This window comes from Gymnoscopelus braueri, assembly GCF_963280865.1.
Source record: "Gymnoscopelus braueri genome assembly, chromosome: 21".
In the NCBI taxonomy this organism is placed as follows: domain Eukaryota; kingdom Metazoa; phylum Chordata; class Actinopteri; order Myctophiformes; family Myctophidae; genus Gymnoscopelus; species Gymnoscopelus braueri.
The window spans coordinates 21,340,688-21,355,744 of record NC_137623.1 but is presented as its reverse complement, the minus strand read 5'-3'; the positions used below and the strand labels follow the sequence as shown (position 1 = coordinate 21,355,744).

The window sequence follows — 15,057 nt, the reverse complement described above, 5'->3', positions numbered from 1 at the left end:
CCGTCCCCATTACAAACATCACACGGCGGTTTATACAGCTATATACTGCTGCAGACGCTGCATATATCCTGAATCGTGTGGTTAAAGCATCGTCTATATAGGGCCATGCCGGTGGTGGGTTGAACCAGGGTGTTGTTTGTGAAGAGAGAGGCAGGTAATTATCGCTGGCATTTTGACAAGTGTTTGCCAGAGTGAAGGTCAACTCCGTCTGCATGGGAGATCTATGCTAATCGCCTCAGCTGGAGAAGACTATAGCACTCTAAAACGGCAGCTTCCGCCATTACGCAGACAGAGCCACAGTTGCCATGTTTTCCCTTCAGCCCAAGAAGTGTCTGCATGCGGATGTGCATGTGCGCGTGTGCGCACGCGCGTGCGTGCGTGTGTGTGTGTGAGAAGCGCAGAGGGAGGGAGAGAGAGAGAGAGAGGGAGGGAGAAGTGGGGGTGTGGAAGGTTGGTTAGGGGGGTATGAGAGGGCTTACAGATCAGAGAAAGTCAGGTCCAGTGTTAGCGCCCAATGCTCAGGATGTTGCTATGTGCCTGAGAAGGCGGCTTCCCACACAGAGGGCTGGACAGACAGACAGACAGACAGACAGACACACAGACTGACTGACAGACTGACTGACAGAGTGAGAGAAACAAACAATACCGAGAGGGCTGTGCAGACAGAGATATACGCATCGACAGAGAACAGAGGTGATGTACTGTAACCCGGCTCATTTCTCTTTTCAGACAAAACAAAATAAAGACCAAGAACAACAACCTAACAATAGACAGAGTGGGTAGAAGAGCATGGTTATTACCCAGCATGCATCAGGCTCTTCCCTCTTCCTGCATATGGGGCTTTTGTTTTGTTTTATTTCTTAAATTATTTTCTTCACTTCTTTTGCCTTGAGTTTCTCTCTGCAGTTTTCTCACCACCCTGTTCTCCTCACTCCTCCTTTTCTGGTGTCATGCCCTGTGGTGAGTGTGTGTGTGTGTGTGTGTGTGTGTGTGTGTGTGTGTGTGTGTGTGTGTGTGTGTGTGTGTGTGCACGTGTGTGTGTGTGCGTGCATGCGTGCTGGAGTGCAAGATAAAGAGAGTTACAGACAGAGAACCAGAGTGTGAGGGATACACAGAAATCTACATTGCAAGAGAGATGAGCAGACAGAAAGCAAGACAAGAGACAAGAGACAGAAAGCAAACACAGGGAGGAAGAGCGTCCCGCGTCTCCACGCCTCTGTCCCCCGGGTGACAGCCGTGTGTCAGGGTCTCCGCTCTCTGGCTCCAGATGGCCAAGGCACTTGCTCCCAGGGTCCCCTGGCTCCCAGTGTTCATTGACCAGGGGCCGGGGGTTCTCACGGCCTGGGGGCCCACGGACACATTGCCCGGGGGCCTTTGAGGCCTCTGAGGGGCTCGACAGGGCTTGGGGGTCGTCCAGCCGTGACAGCTGAGACAATAGGGGTGCCCTCCGCCAGCTCCCACCCACCACCACCTCTTGCACACACACGCACATGCACACTCACACACACGCACACACACACGCACACACACCGTGGTGTTTGATACATATCCACTCAACACGTCCCAGCGTTGTTTGATGCATATAGCCACTAAAAGATCCAGTCTTTGGCCAGTCCATCCTTGACCACATTTATTAAGACGGCACACCAGACACCTAGCATATTCAATGTCATCAGCCTGAGTGATGCTTACTGTAGTTGCGCGAGGGTGTCGCACACACGTTGCACCACGACGCGTTGTCAGCTTGTAGATCTGCTATTTTCGGTGTGCCACGCCCGTGTATAAATCAGGTTACGGTATATGCTCCGGTGTGAGGTTACAGAAGTATATGACCAGCAGGTTATGTGACAAGCGGCTCATCAATATAAAGATACTGGCCCTCATTTATCAATCTAACCTAGAAACGTGCAGATCTGACCATATGGATCATTTCACAACAGAGTTCATCTCAATCACAGCGTAAGAAAGGATCAGGTGTTGATACATGCAGTGGCTGAAAACTATCGTCACTTGCATGCAGTGGTGCAAAGTAACTAAGTACATTTACTCAAGTACTGTACTTAAGTACAATTTTGAGGTACTTTTACTTTACTGGAGTATTTCCAATTGTCTATACTTTTACTTCTACTCCACTACATCTCAGAAGCAAATATTATACTTTTACTCCACTACAATTATTTGAAAACTTGAGTTACTAGTTACTTTGCAGATATACATTATTACATTAAAAAACATACATTAACCACTTTAGTCCTATTTTATAACAAGGCTATTTGAAAATAGTCGATCTACAAGCTCACGACGCGTTGTGAGCTTGTAGATCTGCTATTTTCAAACTTTTTAGTACTTTTACTTTTGGTACTTTAAGTATATTTTGATACCAATACTTTTGTACTTTTACTCAAGTCCATTTTTAATTCCAGACTTTTCCTTGTAACAGAGTACTTCTACATTGTAGTATTGATACTTTTACTTAAGTAAAATATTTGAGTACTTTTTCCACCACTGCTTGTCACGGCCCTAAACATTCTTGTGTCAGAGGCATTGTCCATCAAGTTTGCGGCATGAAGAAGAGGAAGCGGAAAACCTGAAACTTTCATCACATAAATAAAGAATATTTGACTAAACATGGTGCATTGCCCGTTTCCTGTATTGAATAGCCTATTGCCAATTTTATTCTATAACATAACACACCACCAGAGGAAATGACTCTGCAATGTGCCCTCCTGGAGAGTGGAGACGTGTCCGTACACTCACAGCACTGCTTTGAAAAATGAAGGAGTGCGTCCTCCTGTGCCACCATGTTTAGAAAAGATAGCCGGGCAAGGCTTTATGGAGTGAGAGTTTTTTATGATTGATTTGTGTATATCATTCATGGATGATGGCTTCAGGCTCACATGGCTAAAGAAAAGGGACTTAATAGCTGTAATCCAATGTGTTCATGCCCAGAGGGACAGCGAGTGCATTTTCCGGCAGCGGCTGCTGCCGGTGGCGGCGGCGGCGGCGGCTGGAGCTGCCGGTGGCGTCAGCTTTGGGAGTGTGCTGCGTTTGTGTAACGCAGTCCCCACTAATATTATTTACGATTCTGTGCCTATCGGTACATAACTCGGACGCCGCTTAGTCGAATAGCAGACCATCGGCCGGTCGTCGCGGGCACTCGCGCCTGGAGGCGCTCGGGCGCGACTCCTTGGCCTCAAGGTCTGCTGATTCGGCGCGGCTCCGTCATGGTCCAAAACTATACTTTATCGGCGGAAAAAGAAGTTGACTGCCGCTCCTCCACCGGCAGTTCCGCGACTGCCGCTCCTCCACCGGCAGTTTCCGCGGCAGTTCCGCTGCTCCGCCGGCAGCTGACGCTCCACCGCCGGCAGTCACTGCCGGGAGCTGCCGCTCCTCCACCGGAAGTTCCGCGGACGTTCCGCGGCTGTTGCCGCTGCCGGAGAATGCACTCGCTCCTTCTGCATGCCCATGGCAAACTGTTGACTTTGATTGTTGATTTGACCATGATAGTGACATGCCTTTATTTAAAAAAAAGGTAAAATCATAATGACCATATTCTTTTACGTCTTACACGCACGTAGTGTAACAGCACTGCATCAGTGAAGTTACACTTAATATAGGGTATGGCTAGTTGAACCAGGGTCCTCCAGGGCTCTATAGTGCGTCTGCACCTTATTTCCCTCTACAACAAATCTCTGCGCTGCAAAAATAGCCGATCTATAAGCTCACAAACACATCGTGTCGCGACATGTTGTGAGCTTGTACATCCGCTATTTCGCCAAATGCTCGCCCCCAGAATAGAGACCCTAGGATTCATGTGGTTATTATAATATTTTAAATAAGGTTGTTGTTGTTTTTATTCTGATACATACTGTGCATGTACTGTACTAACATATTGTGATGTGTACAAACAAAAAGGCAAACTGGGAGATGGAAAAATCCATCACACGTTGCTTCACAACGTACGACAGTGATCAAAAGCAAATTTGACAGATCCAGTTTCCCCCAAGTGAAAGTGATTTACATGTTTATAAATCACTCCCAGAGAGAGAGACAAAAAGAGAGAGGGGGGGGATAATGAGAGAGAGAGAGAGCGAGAGCGAGAGCGAGAGCGAGAGAGAGAGAGAGAGAGAGAGAGAGAGAGAGAGAAAGGCGAGTTCTTAACATCACATTTGAATGTGATTTAAACATTGGTGTTAACAGCTTGGCTGCCACTTCATCAAATATTGAGTAAATCATTTTCTTGGCACTGTATGAAAACAGCTGCAAAAAAAAAAGAAGACCCAAAAAGCATGCGTGCGCACACACACACACTCAAACATGCGAGCGCTCGACGTTTGCAACCGGCAAACGCGCACGCACACACACACACTGGCACACCAAAAAATGCCTTGTAGTTTTGATAAAGCAGCATTCTCTTTTGTTTTGCAGCCGAGCAGGGATTAAGCAGTGCAGGTCTTTGTCCTGTGGTTTTCCAGTTGAGCAGAACACAAGAGCCTCTACCTCCACTAATACAGTCAGACCTCCCAGCAGGCCTTTCAGGACACAGCCTGCTAAGAACCTGCTGCTGCCCAAAAGATGCTTTTCATTGAGTTATCAAATCTCCTTCTATACTGTCCCCGTGCCTTTCAACCAACTCCCTTTTGTCTATTCTTTTCAGCGGAGAGCTGCAGCACATCAAACACAAAGTTGATGGCCAGATAGATGGACAGTATAAAGCGGTTCTACTCTGCTGGATGGTGCCACATGCATAATACACCAGTCGAATCCAGTGTTCCATTTCACTCTGTGTAAAATAATGCACCCAAATCGACCCGCGCTTTTACGGTGATTGAAGACCTGTTGTGGTAGTGAAAAATATTTCAAGGTTTTGATAAAGAAATGCCCAAACTAACCCCATCCAAGTACACTAAATGTGCAATGTCACAAATAAATCAGTAAAGAATTTAAATGTGTGCAACACCGTTAGCATAAGACTTGAATAGAAGTTACATTGCAATGTTAATGTGATATTGGGTCATTAATAACTAACAGATTAATCAGAAGGTCATGCACTTTTTGCCTGCAACCTCATGAAAACTATGGCATAATGTTGATGGATCCTCGGTGGTATCAAACAGGATAATATTTCCTCTTCAGCCTAAATTAAATTCCATTATTAGCAAGTCCTCCGTGTACAGAACCAGTGGAAGCTGTTGGCAGTCAGTGCCCGTAATGGCCAGGTTAAGGACAGAATGGAATGGATTTGGAACATGGAAAAGGGGTTTTTGATGAGTTCATCAGGGGGTCATATCTGTTTCATGCACAGTCACACAAAAGGCAAAAGGGGTTGCCCAGGATTACCCAGGAGGCCATTGGGCACGGCTGTCAAGTTTCATTTTTCGGATTTCCATTCAGACCATCCATGTTAATATCAAGGTCTAGCAGACTACTTTGCCACAGTTACCATCACATTAAATAAACCATTACATACGTATACGTTGGAGATTGTATGTCCATTGTCATTCATGTCATCCGGGATATAGCCGTCCGTTGCTTCAACTACTCTGTGAACAACAGACCCTCTAAGTGGTGTTGACGAATTCTGGCTGCTTCTCCTGACAGCTCTTACAAATCACCATTCAGGTAGGCAAGGCAGGTATTCATAATTCATCAGCATGGGCCAGAGCTGACGATCGTGTTGACTTAACATTTGATCTGACATTTCAGCCCGGCTCACGCTGGTCATTAGCTCTCCCCCCGTACCGCCTCATCAAAGTCAGCCACGTCAGAGAGAAGGTAGAGGGGAAGAAGAGAGAAAAGAGGGTAATAAATAAATAAACGCCTCAAAAATAGCAACAAAAATAGCTCATCTACAAGCTCACAAGGTGTCACGTCGCAACATTTTGGGAAATCATTGAAAATGTTGGATTAAAAAAAAAAATTGCCTAAAATGACATGCTCTAAACACATTATATACGTGTTAAATAGACATGGCTGAAAACATGTAAAAGGAACCACCTTTTACTGAATTATGGAGTTAGACCACTTAACTCATTCCCTGCCTAGGACGTAAAAAACGTAATTATTTCCAATTACCAATTCTGCCTAGGACGTAAAAAGCGTAATTTTGAAAAAGATTTTTTTTAAACAAGATCTCACGTTCCTTCATCTCTCGCAGTGACACATTTCATTGTAGCACACCCGGATACGGAAATACGTCAAATCGAAGATTTTCGGTTCCGTCCGCTTCCTGTTTAGGTCCCCCTCTAAAACTGTCTTTTCTCGGCTTTGCATTTCTCCGCCGTGGAATGCTGTTTAGCGACGCTGTTTTGAAACTGCTACTACTGCTAAATGGAATGTTGCCGATTGAAAGTTTCTTCTCTGGGCCACTCACACAACTACCCTGTGTGTCTACAAACAGTTGAACACGCGATCATAAGGGATTTAGCGAGGTCTGTGGCGAGGTGAAAAAAGTAAGTGAGTTTTCCGTTCACATAGCGAAACATGGTGTTTTTACACTGGGCTGGAGGAGAGAGACTCCGCCCGATCGGAATGTTTGTTGTTTGAGCGGCGTGCACAACTCGCCTGTGTGTTTAGAAACGATTGCACTTGCGATCATAATGGAAAAAAACATTTGTGATTTTTTTTAAGTTATAAAAAACACTAAATCGCTGGCAGTGGGCAAACACAGCCAGAAATAAGTCTGGCAGGGAATGAGTTAAACTGTATTTTTTTTCACCATATCTGAGTTATGATTTTTTGGGCGGGGTTGAAATCGGACATGTTGGCGCACTGTGGTCTTACTGTAACCATACTCCAAACATAAGTGCAGTGCTGTCATCGAACCATGATTTCAGCTCCGCCCGAATTATGCACAGGCAAACGAAAAAATTGGCAGCCATCTTTGCTTATAATAGTATTGCAATGAGCGTCACCCTATTAAGCTTCTTTTTAACTCGGTTTTAAACACTGCCATACTGTGGTGTCGCGCAGCAAAAACAGCTGATCTACAAGCTTACGCCACGCTTGAGAAATGGCAGTTTTTGCCACGAGACACTATTGTATGACAAAGCCTAACACGCAAAACTACCACCCAAACTAACTCAACGTCAATGCAAAAAGGGAGGGCCAGTGTTGCCAGGTTTTGCGAGAGAACTAAGCAACCAGGTCTATGAAAACAAGCCCAAAACAAGCGACTAGGCTACAGCTATTTGAAATTAGCAGATTTACAAGCTCACAACGCGTCGCATGACTCACATTGCTACTTACTTGCTTATAATAAGCTTACAGGGCAACACTGGGGAGATCACGTGATCAGAACAAACAGACATCACAGTCACAGTGTTACATCAAAACATATCAACATAAAATCACCAAATGAACACCATGACACAACACTACACACACAGTCCCATAACATAACCCAGCAACACATTCCCATGTTAAATAACGACATAAACACAATAAACACACTTCCTGTGGCCAGGTGCACCCTGGAAAATCAACATAACGAGCTCAAAAACGCTTAATTTGGGAAGACAAAACTAGGTGCAAAACGGTACACAATTGGCCTCCTGAGTGGGCGCTATCAGACTGTTGGAAAATAAATAAAAGAAAGAAAGGTCGATAACAAAGTACATTCTTGAGTGTTTATTGAGCAAGTGGAAACAGTGTGCAGGTGTCTCCTTCTCCTTACATGTACTGCTCCACCCACACACACCTGTCGCTGAGCCTTTTAATTAGGTTGTGCAAAAGACTTTATCTGAAACCTAATTTTCGAAGCCTTTTCTCAGAATTTTCTTTTAATCATTCAAATTTGTCTGGTTGGTTAGTAACACAAACAGATTCTACAAATGCCTTTTAAATCAGTATTTCTCAAACCTTTTCGTGCCGCGGACTACCAAATTAATATGTATTTGGCCGCAGACCCCCCCCCCCCCCCATCTGAAGATGCTTTGTGCCAGAGACCCCCAGAAGAAGAATTTTAGATAAATTTTTTTTCTTAAAAAATAGCAGAAATAAAAGCTCGCAGCATGGCACAGAGTGATACGCTGTGAGCTTGTATATCTGCTATCTTTGAGAACCAGTGTTCTAAAGAGTTTTCTGAAAAAATATATGTTTTTAGCTATATATATAGCTAAAATCAAAAATTACATGGATGCTCTCTCGATTTCATTCGGTTAAACAAACAAATAATAACAATAATAATGGCCGTACATACAAATACTGTACACTCACCGACATAATGTACATTCACGTGCACATACACACTGGCACACACACACAGATACACAAACACACACACACACACACACACACACGCTCAATCTCTGAACCAAATTCCAACGTCCACACTGTAAAAATCCAGAGTGTTCACTTAACTCTGAGAGTGTCATCGTATCATTAGCCGTCATCTGACACGTCCCTGTCAGGAAACAAGATGGTTGCCAAAAACAACACCGCACGGCATGCACAAGCCCAGCCCTTTCAGCCAATAACAACACCGGCGTGTTATTTCAATGGGGTGATATTGGGCGGCGATATTGACTGTTGGGGGAAGCATCGCTGCGCTTCTCAAAGTCATTTCCGACCAAAGCAAGGACGTCGACACACATCACACAACGCTGTGCGTGCGATCTGCGCGCGGCCTGCCCGCCCGCCCGCCCGACCGCCCGCGGCGCGGGGCTGATCGGAGCGTAGACAATGGAGACGAGGGAGAGCGGATGCACTGCATACTGACAACCTCCCTCTCTGCGTGTGACAGCGGCTCTATCAGTCCACATCAAACAGAAACACGCGTGTATGCACGCACGTATGCGGTATGCATGCAACACACACACACACAGAGACGCATTCGATATGATTGGCTCGGGCTGCTACACACACACAAACCTGTCCCCGCCTGTCAGATCGTCGGACATACAAGAGCAAACAGACCCTCTCTGGGATTGCTGCTGCAACGGTGTGTGTGTGTGTGTGCGTGCGTGCGTGTGTGTGTGTGTGTGTTTGCGTTTGTATTACTATACTTGTGAGGACCAAACGTCCCCACAAGAATAGTAGAATTTGAAGAATAGATGTTGTGAGGACCATTTTACCTGGTCCTCGTGAGAATTTTTTTTTTTTTAATGGTTGAAATCCTTTTTAGAGATACGTTTACAATTAGAAAAAGATTCAGGTTGGGGTTAGGTTTAGGATTAGACCTTTAGAGGTCAGGTTTAGGGGGTCGGGATTCGATTGCCCCCTATTTTATACTTAGTTGTGCTGCGATGTCAAACACCACAACATAGCAGATCTACAAGCTGTGAGCTTGTAGATCGGCTATTTTCGATAGCCGAGTCCGAATTTTGCGTATATTCGCATAATCGCCGGTGTGTAATGACCTTTAGACTTGCGGTTAAAAATGCCCCACAAAAATAAATCAAGCATAAAATTGGCTTCCTAAAATGTTCATGTCCTCACAAGTATAGTAATACAAACGTATGTGTGTGTGTGTGTGTGTGTGTGTGTGTGTGTGTGTGTGTGTGTGTGTGTGTGTGTGTGTGTGTGTGTGTGTGTGTGTGTGTGTGTGTGTGTGCGCGCGCTAGTGAGTTGTGTACACGTTCTGTATGTCTCCATGGACACACGTACGTACATGTACAGCATCTAGACGGGAGAGGCTCGCGCACGCACATGCCGTGCTCATCATCTCCAGTAATTGATGGTCATCTGTCAGCCAGCGCCGTGCAGATAATCTTCTTTGGGATACAGGGGTTTGTCTGAACAAGACGAACGCATTGCGCTATCTACTGTATCTGCGGGGAGTAATCTGTGTTCTCAATTACTTTGAAATAGTGAGAGTGACAGAGTGGCAGTGGTGGCGGTGAAAAATGACATGAATCACAATGAAGCATGTCCATAACGTGTTGCTTTGGACTTGACGCCGTGTGGTATGTTATTGTCGTTATCCATCACAGCAAAAGCTTCGGTGTTCATTGAACTTTAAAGGAGTAGTTCACCCAAAAAAATACTTATTTTCTATCAATTACACACCCCATGAAGCATTGAATTCATGGAGATTTTTTAGTTTTTTGTCGCATTCCTAAGCCAACGATTTGATTACCGGCAGAAAGATGCTAATGTATCCGGTAGGAGACTCAAAGGAGTCTCTTTGAGTCTCCTACCGGAAATACACCCGGTCATCAAATTATTGGCTCAGGAATGCGTCAAAAAACAAAAAATCTCCATGAATTCAAGGCTTCATGGGGTGTTTAATTGATAGAAAATAAGTAATGTTTTGGGTGAACTATTCCTTTAAGTGTAAAAATATGGACCCAAATTGACCCCCATTTTTGTACCACTGATGAACGCTGATGCTTTTACAGTGTATATGAGACAACCCACGTGTTCGTTTTTTCGTTGTTTGTGTGTCAAAATCAAAGTAAATCCAAACTGGTCTTACCCGCCACTTGGATCATGTCAGCCGTGGTCACGTTGCTTGGGTTGGGACCCACCCTGAATGTCAAAGCCGGACCCAGTACACTGTAAAGAGATAAACAGCATTCAGCATTCAGGCTCAAGGGGTGGAGAGAGAGAAAAATAAAAAGTTTGGATCTAACAAGACAGTAAAAGGACACAGTGGGTTCATTTTCAGGTGAGGGAGTTTTACAGTAAACTTACATTAAGCCCCCCAAACCCACGCACGCACGCACACACTCACGCACACACACACACGCGCACACAAACACACACCCCCCTCGTGTGTGGCCGGTACTCAGCAACACATTCCTCTCCCGGGGCAGAATAAATGTTTAAGGTCCCGGAGGTTAGAGCATGAAATAAAATCTAACCACCCCTGCAGACTCTGTAATAACTCCCTGCAGTGCGGGGCAAAATAAATTGTGTATCTTGACAGTAACAGTGAGTAGAAAATAAATAAATAGACATACGAAAGGGCCAGGCACCAAATAAAAAATTAAAAAATAAGTAAGAAATCAATTGGAAAAGCTGTTATTTATTTCTTTATTTTAACAAGCTCGACACCCAAGAGATATTAAATGTTAATCGAAAACACCCAGAACGAGAATAAAATCAATGACTAGTCAAATCCACAGTGTTAATTCCTCCTCCATTTGTGACTCCTCCAAAGAGTGTACAAAACGGAGGGCTGGCTTGTCTCTCTCCCACACCACCACCACACATGGGGTTGGAATAACGGATGATTGCGCGCGCGGGAAGGTGAGTTGAGACGTCTGCCTTGTTACCCTCTCCTCTCTCCCACCAGCCCCCTCTCCATCACCGGGCCATTATGTGCTCGTTTCTCATAGCGCCCCACGCTTCAGGGAAGTGTACTTAGTGGCGCGCTCCCCAGCCGAGTGTATGAAGCAAAGGGAGGGGAGGGGCGGGGATTCATCAGGCGCTGCCAGCTAGCGCGGCGTGACCCTGTGCTCCCCGGTCGCCATCAGTCACGCTGCTATACAGTACAGAGGCGGGGACGGACAGACAGGCACACGGACGGGCCAGGTGCAAAGTTAGGGTTGCCATGTCCGTAGAAAAAAGTTGCACAAAGTTGCTTGTAATAAGCAGTGGTGTAACGTGACTAAGTACATTTACTCAAGTACTGTACTTAAGTACATTTTCTGCACTTTCACTTCTACTCCACTGCATCTCAGAGGCAAATATTATACTTTTACTACCGCTACAATTATTTGAAAACTTTACTTACTGGTTACTTTGTAGATTTACAGTAGATTATTATTACAAAACATACATGTCTACTTCAGCCCTACAGTATATACATTTCGGCCATTTGAAAATAGCCGATCTACAAGCTCGCAATGCGACGCAATGCGACGCATTGTGAGCTTGTAGATCTGCTATTTTCAAAAGATTGGTATACATTTGAAAACGTGAAATGGGACATTCTGCATAATGAGTACTTTCTACTTCTGGTACTTTAAGTACATTTTGATACCAATACTTTTGTACTTTTACTCAAGACTTTTACTTGAGTATTTCTATATTGCAGTATTGGTACTTTCACTTAAGTAAAACATTTGAGTACTTTTTCCACCAATGATAATAAGCAGCTTTGGGCTTGTTTTTTCTACAAAGTCGCTTGTAAATATTGGTAGTTGCAGGCTTTTTTGGGCTCGTTTCTAAAGTGCAGTTTATCTGCGTTTGCTTCCTTATGTTTAAACCAGTGGTTTTCAAACATTTTCAGGTCAAGGACCCCTAAATGAATATGCATTTTGTCCATGGACCACCGTCTGAAACTATTTTGTGCCAAAACCACCAGACGCCATGATACTGCATATCATGTTTGGGCTTGTTTCTATAAAGTGTAGTTGTTTATGTGGGCTTGCTTCCTAATGTTTAAAACATCTACTGTATACCAGAAGCTATCAGCCACTGGAGTGGTGTGGAGGTGTTTACCTGCATAAACACATTGTCCTCTCACTGCATTCTGGTGTTTTTACTGTTTGTTTTGTTTGCCCCAAAAACGTCCCCCGTCTATCAAAACAAACAGTGAAAACATTAACACATTGCTGGAGGGCAGTGTGTTTTTGCAGGTGAACACCACCACACTACTCCAGTGGCTGATAACCGCTGGTATAGAGCCGGGGGGCAAACCCCCTTCGCTGGAATTGAGGTTCACTTCGGGGTTCTCGTTCAGCCTGCTTCACCGTCTACCGTTTTCAATACGTTATAATATCAATAGAAGTCAATGAGGTTTTGGCCTAACTTTACACTTTAGTTTATTACCTTAGTAAACCTTTTCATAAACACTTTATGTTTTCAATCGCTAGTTTAAAATCTTTTTTAAATCATCAAGACATGCGTTTAGTAAATGATGGTCCCATTAATTTTTTAATTAAAGGTATCATGACATTCATTTTCACTTTTTTTATTTTCAATGTTTTATTTGGGGTTTTATGACCTCAATTACACCCAAAAAACCTGAACTTAGAACATTCAGTGGATTTTCTGTGGTCTGGGGTATTCTGAATAATTAGGCTGAAAAGTAATCTGAGCTTGGCCCTTCGTAACATTGTCCATATTTTGTCAAACGCACGCACGCACGCACACGCACACACACGCACGCACGCACACACGCACACACGCACACACGCACACACACACACACACACACACACACACACACACACTCCAAAAGACTGCGTACCACCTACAGCACCCCTCACCTGGGTACTCCGTTTGCTCTGGCAAATGTCAATATTTCCACAATCTATCCCCCTGACTCACCCATTCTCTCCTTGCCAGAGATGTTCTGCAGCAGATTTTGATGCATCTCAAATTATTTATTTTTTCCTTCTCAAAACCAGACAAACAGACACAGTCTAAATAATGTTTCCATCCCCCACCCTGCAGGGGGATAGAGTTAAGGCAGATAAGGTATCAGCTGAACCTCACACATCATCTCCTGTGTTATCAGATGTGTAAACTTGGACTTCATATTAGCTTTCGCTGGTGAGGCAGTGTGTGTGCGTGTGCGTGTGCGTGCGCGTGCGCGTGCGCGTGTGTGCGCGCGTGTGTGTGTGTGTTGTATAACTACACTTGTGAGGACCAAACGTCCCCAAAAGCATAGTAGAATTTGAGAAAATGGACGTTTTGGAGAAAATAGACGTTTGGAGGACCATTTTCCTGTTTTTTAGAGATAAGTTTACAATTAGAAAAAAGATTCAGGTTGTGGTTAGGATTAGGATTAGACATTTAGAGGTTAGGTTTAGGAGTTAGCCGGATTAGAATTACCCCCGGTTCATACTTGTAGTTGCGTGCTGGTGACGTGCACTGGAAAAAACTGCTGATTGTAGATCTGCAATTTGTTCAGCTTTAGTCTTACGGATAAAATGCCCAAACATTTTTTCATAAAATCACTGTCCTAAAATGTTGATGTCCTCACAAGTATAGTAATGCAAGCGTGCGTGCGTGCGTGAGAGATAGCATGGATTGGTAGGGGGCTGCATCAGCTTAGAGTGTGAGAGTGCATGTCTGTATGTGTGTGTGTGTGGGGTGGGGGGGGACTTGTGAGTGTGCAGCCCACTCCCCCTAGTGCCTCTGACCGGTAAAACACTTACGTCATCTACAAAAGCATAGAATATCTTATGGTTGTTGTCGGGTGGAAACCTTGTACTGTATGTCCAACACCGTTCCTTTCTTATTATTTATTTTGAAACGTTTAAAAAACACATTGCATTGTGAGCTTGTAGATCTGCTATCCTCACTACTTTTACGTGACATTCTTGTATGAAGTCATTCATTTATGATAACAAAAATAATAATAGATATGAGGTTTCTGCCCAACACTACTTGTACTATACATCTCTGAGGCAAATATTGTACCTTTTACTCCACTACAATTATTTGAAAAGTTTATATACTACTAGTTAGTTTTTAAATTCTTATATTACAAAACATATACATTATTAACCACACATTTTTTTTGGGAAACATTAAATGTTTCCAAAAAAATGTTGAGTACTTTTAATTTGGTACTGCAAGTATGTTGATGCCAATGCGTTTGGTCCTTTACCCAAGTAAAATGATGAATACAGGCCTTTTTACTTGTTAAGAGAGTATCTCTACAATGCGTTGCTGCTACTATCACTAAAGAAAATCGCGCTCAAAATGTGCCGTGTTCGCTAAACACAGCAACATGAAACACAAAACATTCTGGCCTTAAAGCTGACTAAAAGCTTCAGTCTCTTTCCATCTCAAGAGATGTTCTGTCTGAGATGTTCTTCGGCTGTCACCCTGCTGACACCCTTCTCCCTCGACATAACCACCCTTTCTCGTCAGGGGCTGATGATGAGCACAAGGCGTCCTGACCCAGCAGCACAAGCAGCAGCACAGGCTGCTTTCAGACGCTCACCTGCCACAGCCACACACACACACACACACACACACACACACACACACACACACACACACACACACACACACACACACACACACACACACACACACACACACACACACACACACACACACACACACACACACACACACACACACACACACACACACACACACACACACACACACACACACACACACACACACACACACACACACACACAC

At 44.3% G+C, this 15,057-nt stretch overlaps 1 protein-coding gene across 1 annotated transcript in view; it reads right to left on the bottom strand.

Annotated features, from left to right (window-relative positions):
• The window catches only part of ptprn2 (protein tyrosine phosphatase receptor type N2), a gene marked incomplete at its 5' end in the record, with an annotated part of 195,280 nt that overhangs the window by 113,187 nt on the left and 67,036 nt on the right, over nt 1–15,057 (bottom strand). The window contains one exon of the mRNA XM_080417441.1: nt 10,418–10,497. Within this exon, the coding sequence (XP_080273567.1) occupies nt 10,418–10,497 (80 nt within the window). The remainder of the gene's footprint in view (nt 1–10,417; nt 10,498–15,057) is intronic.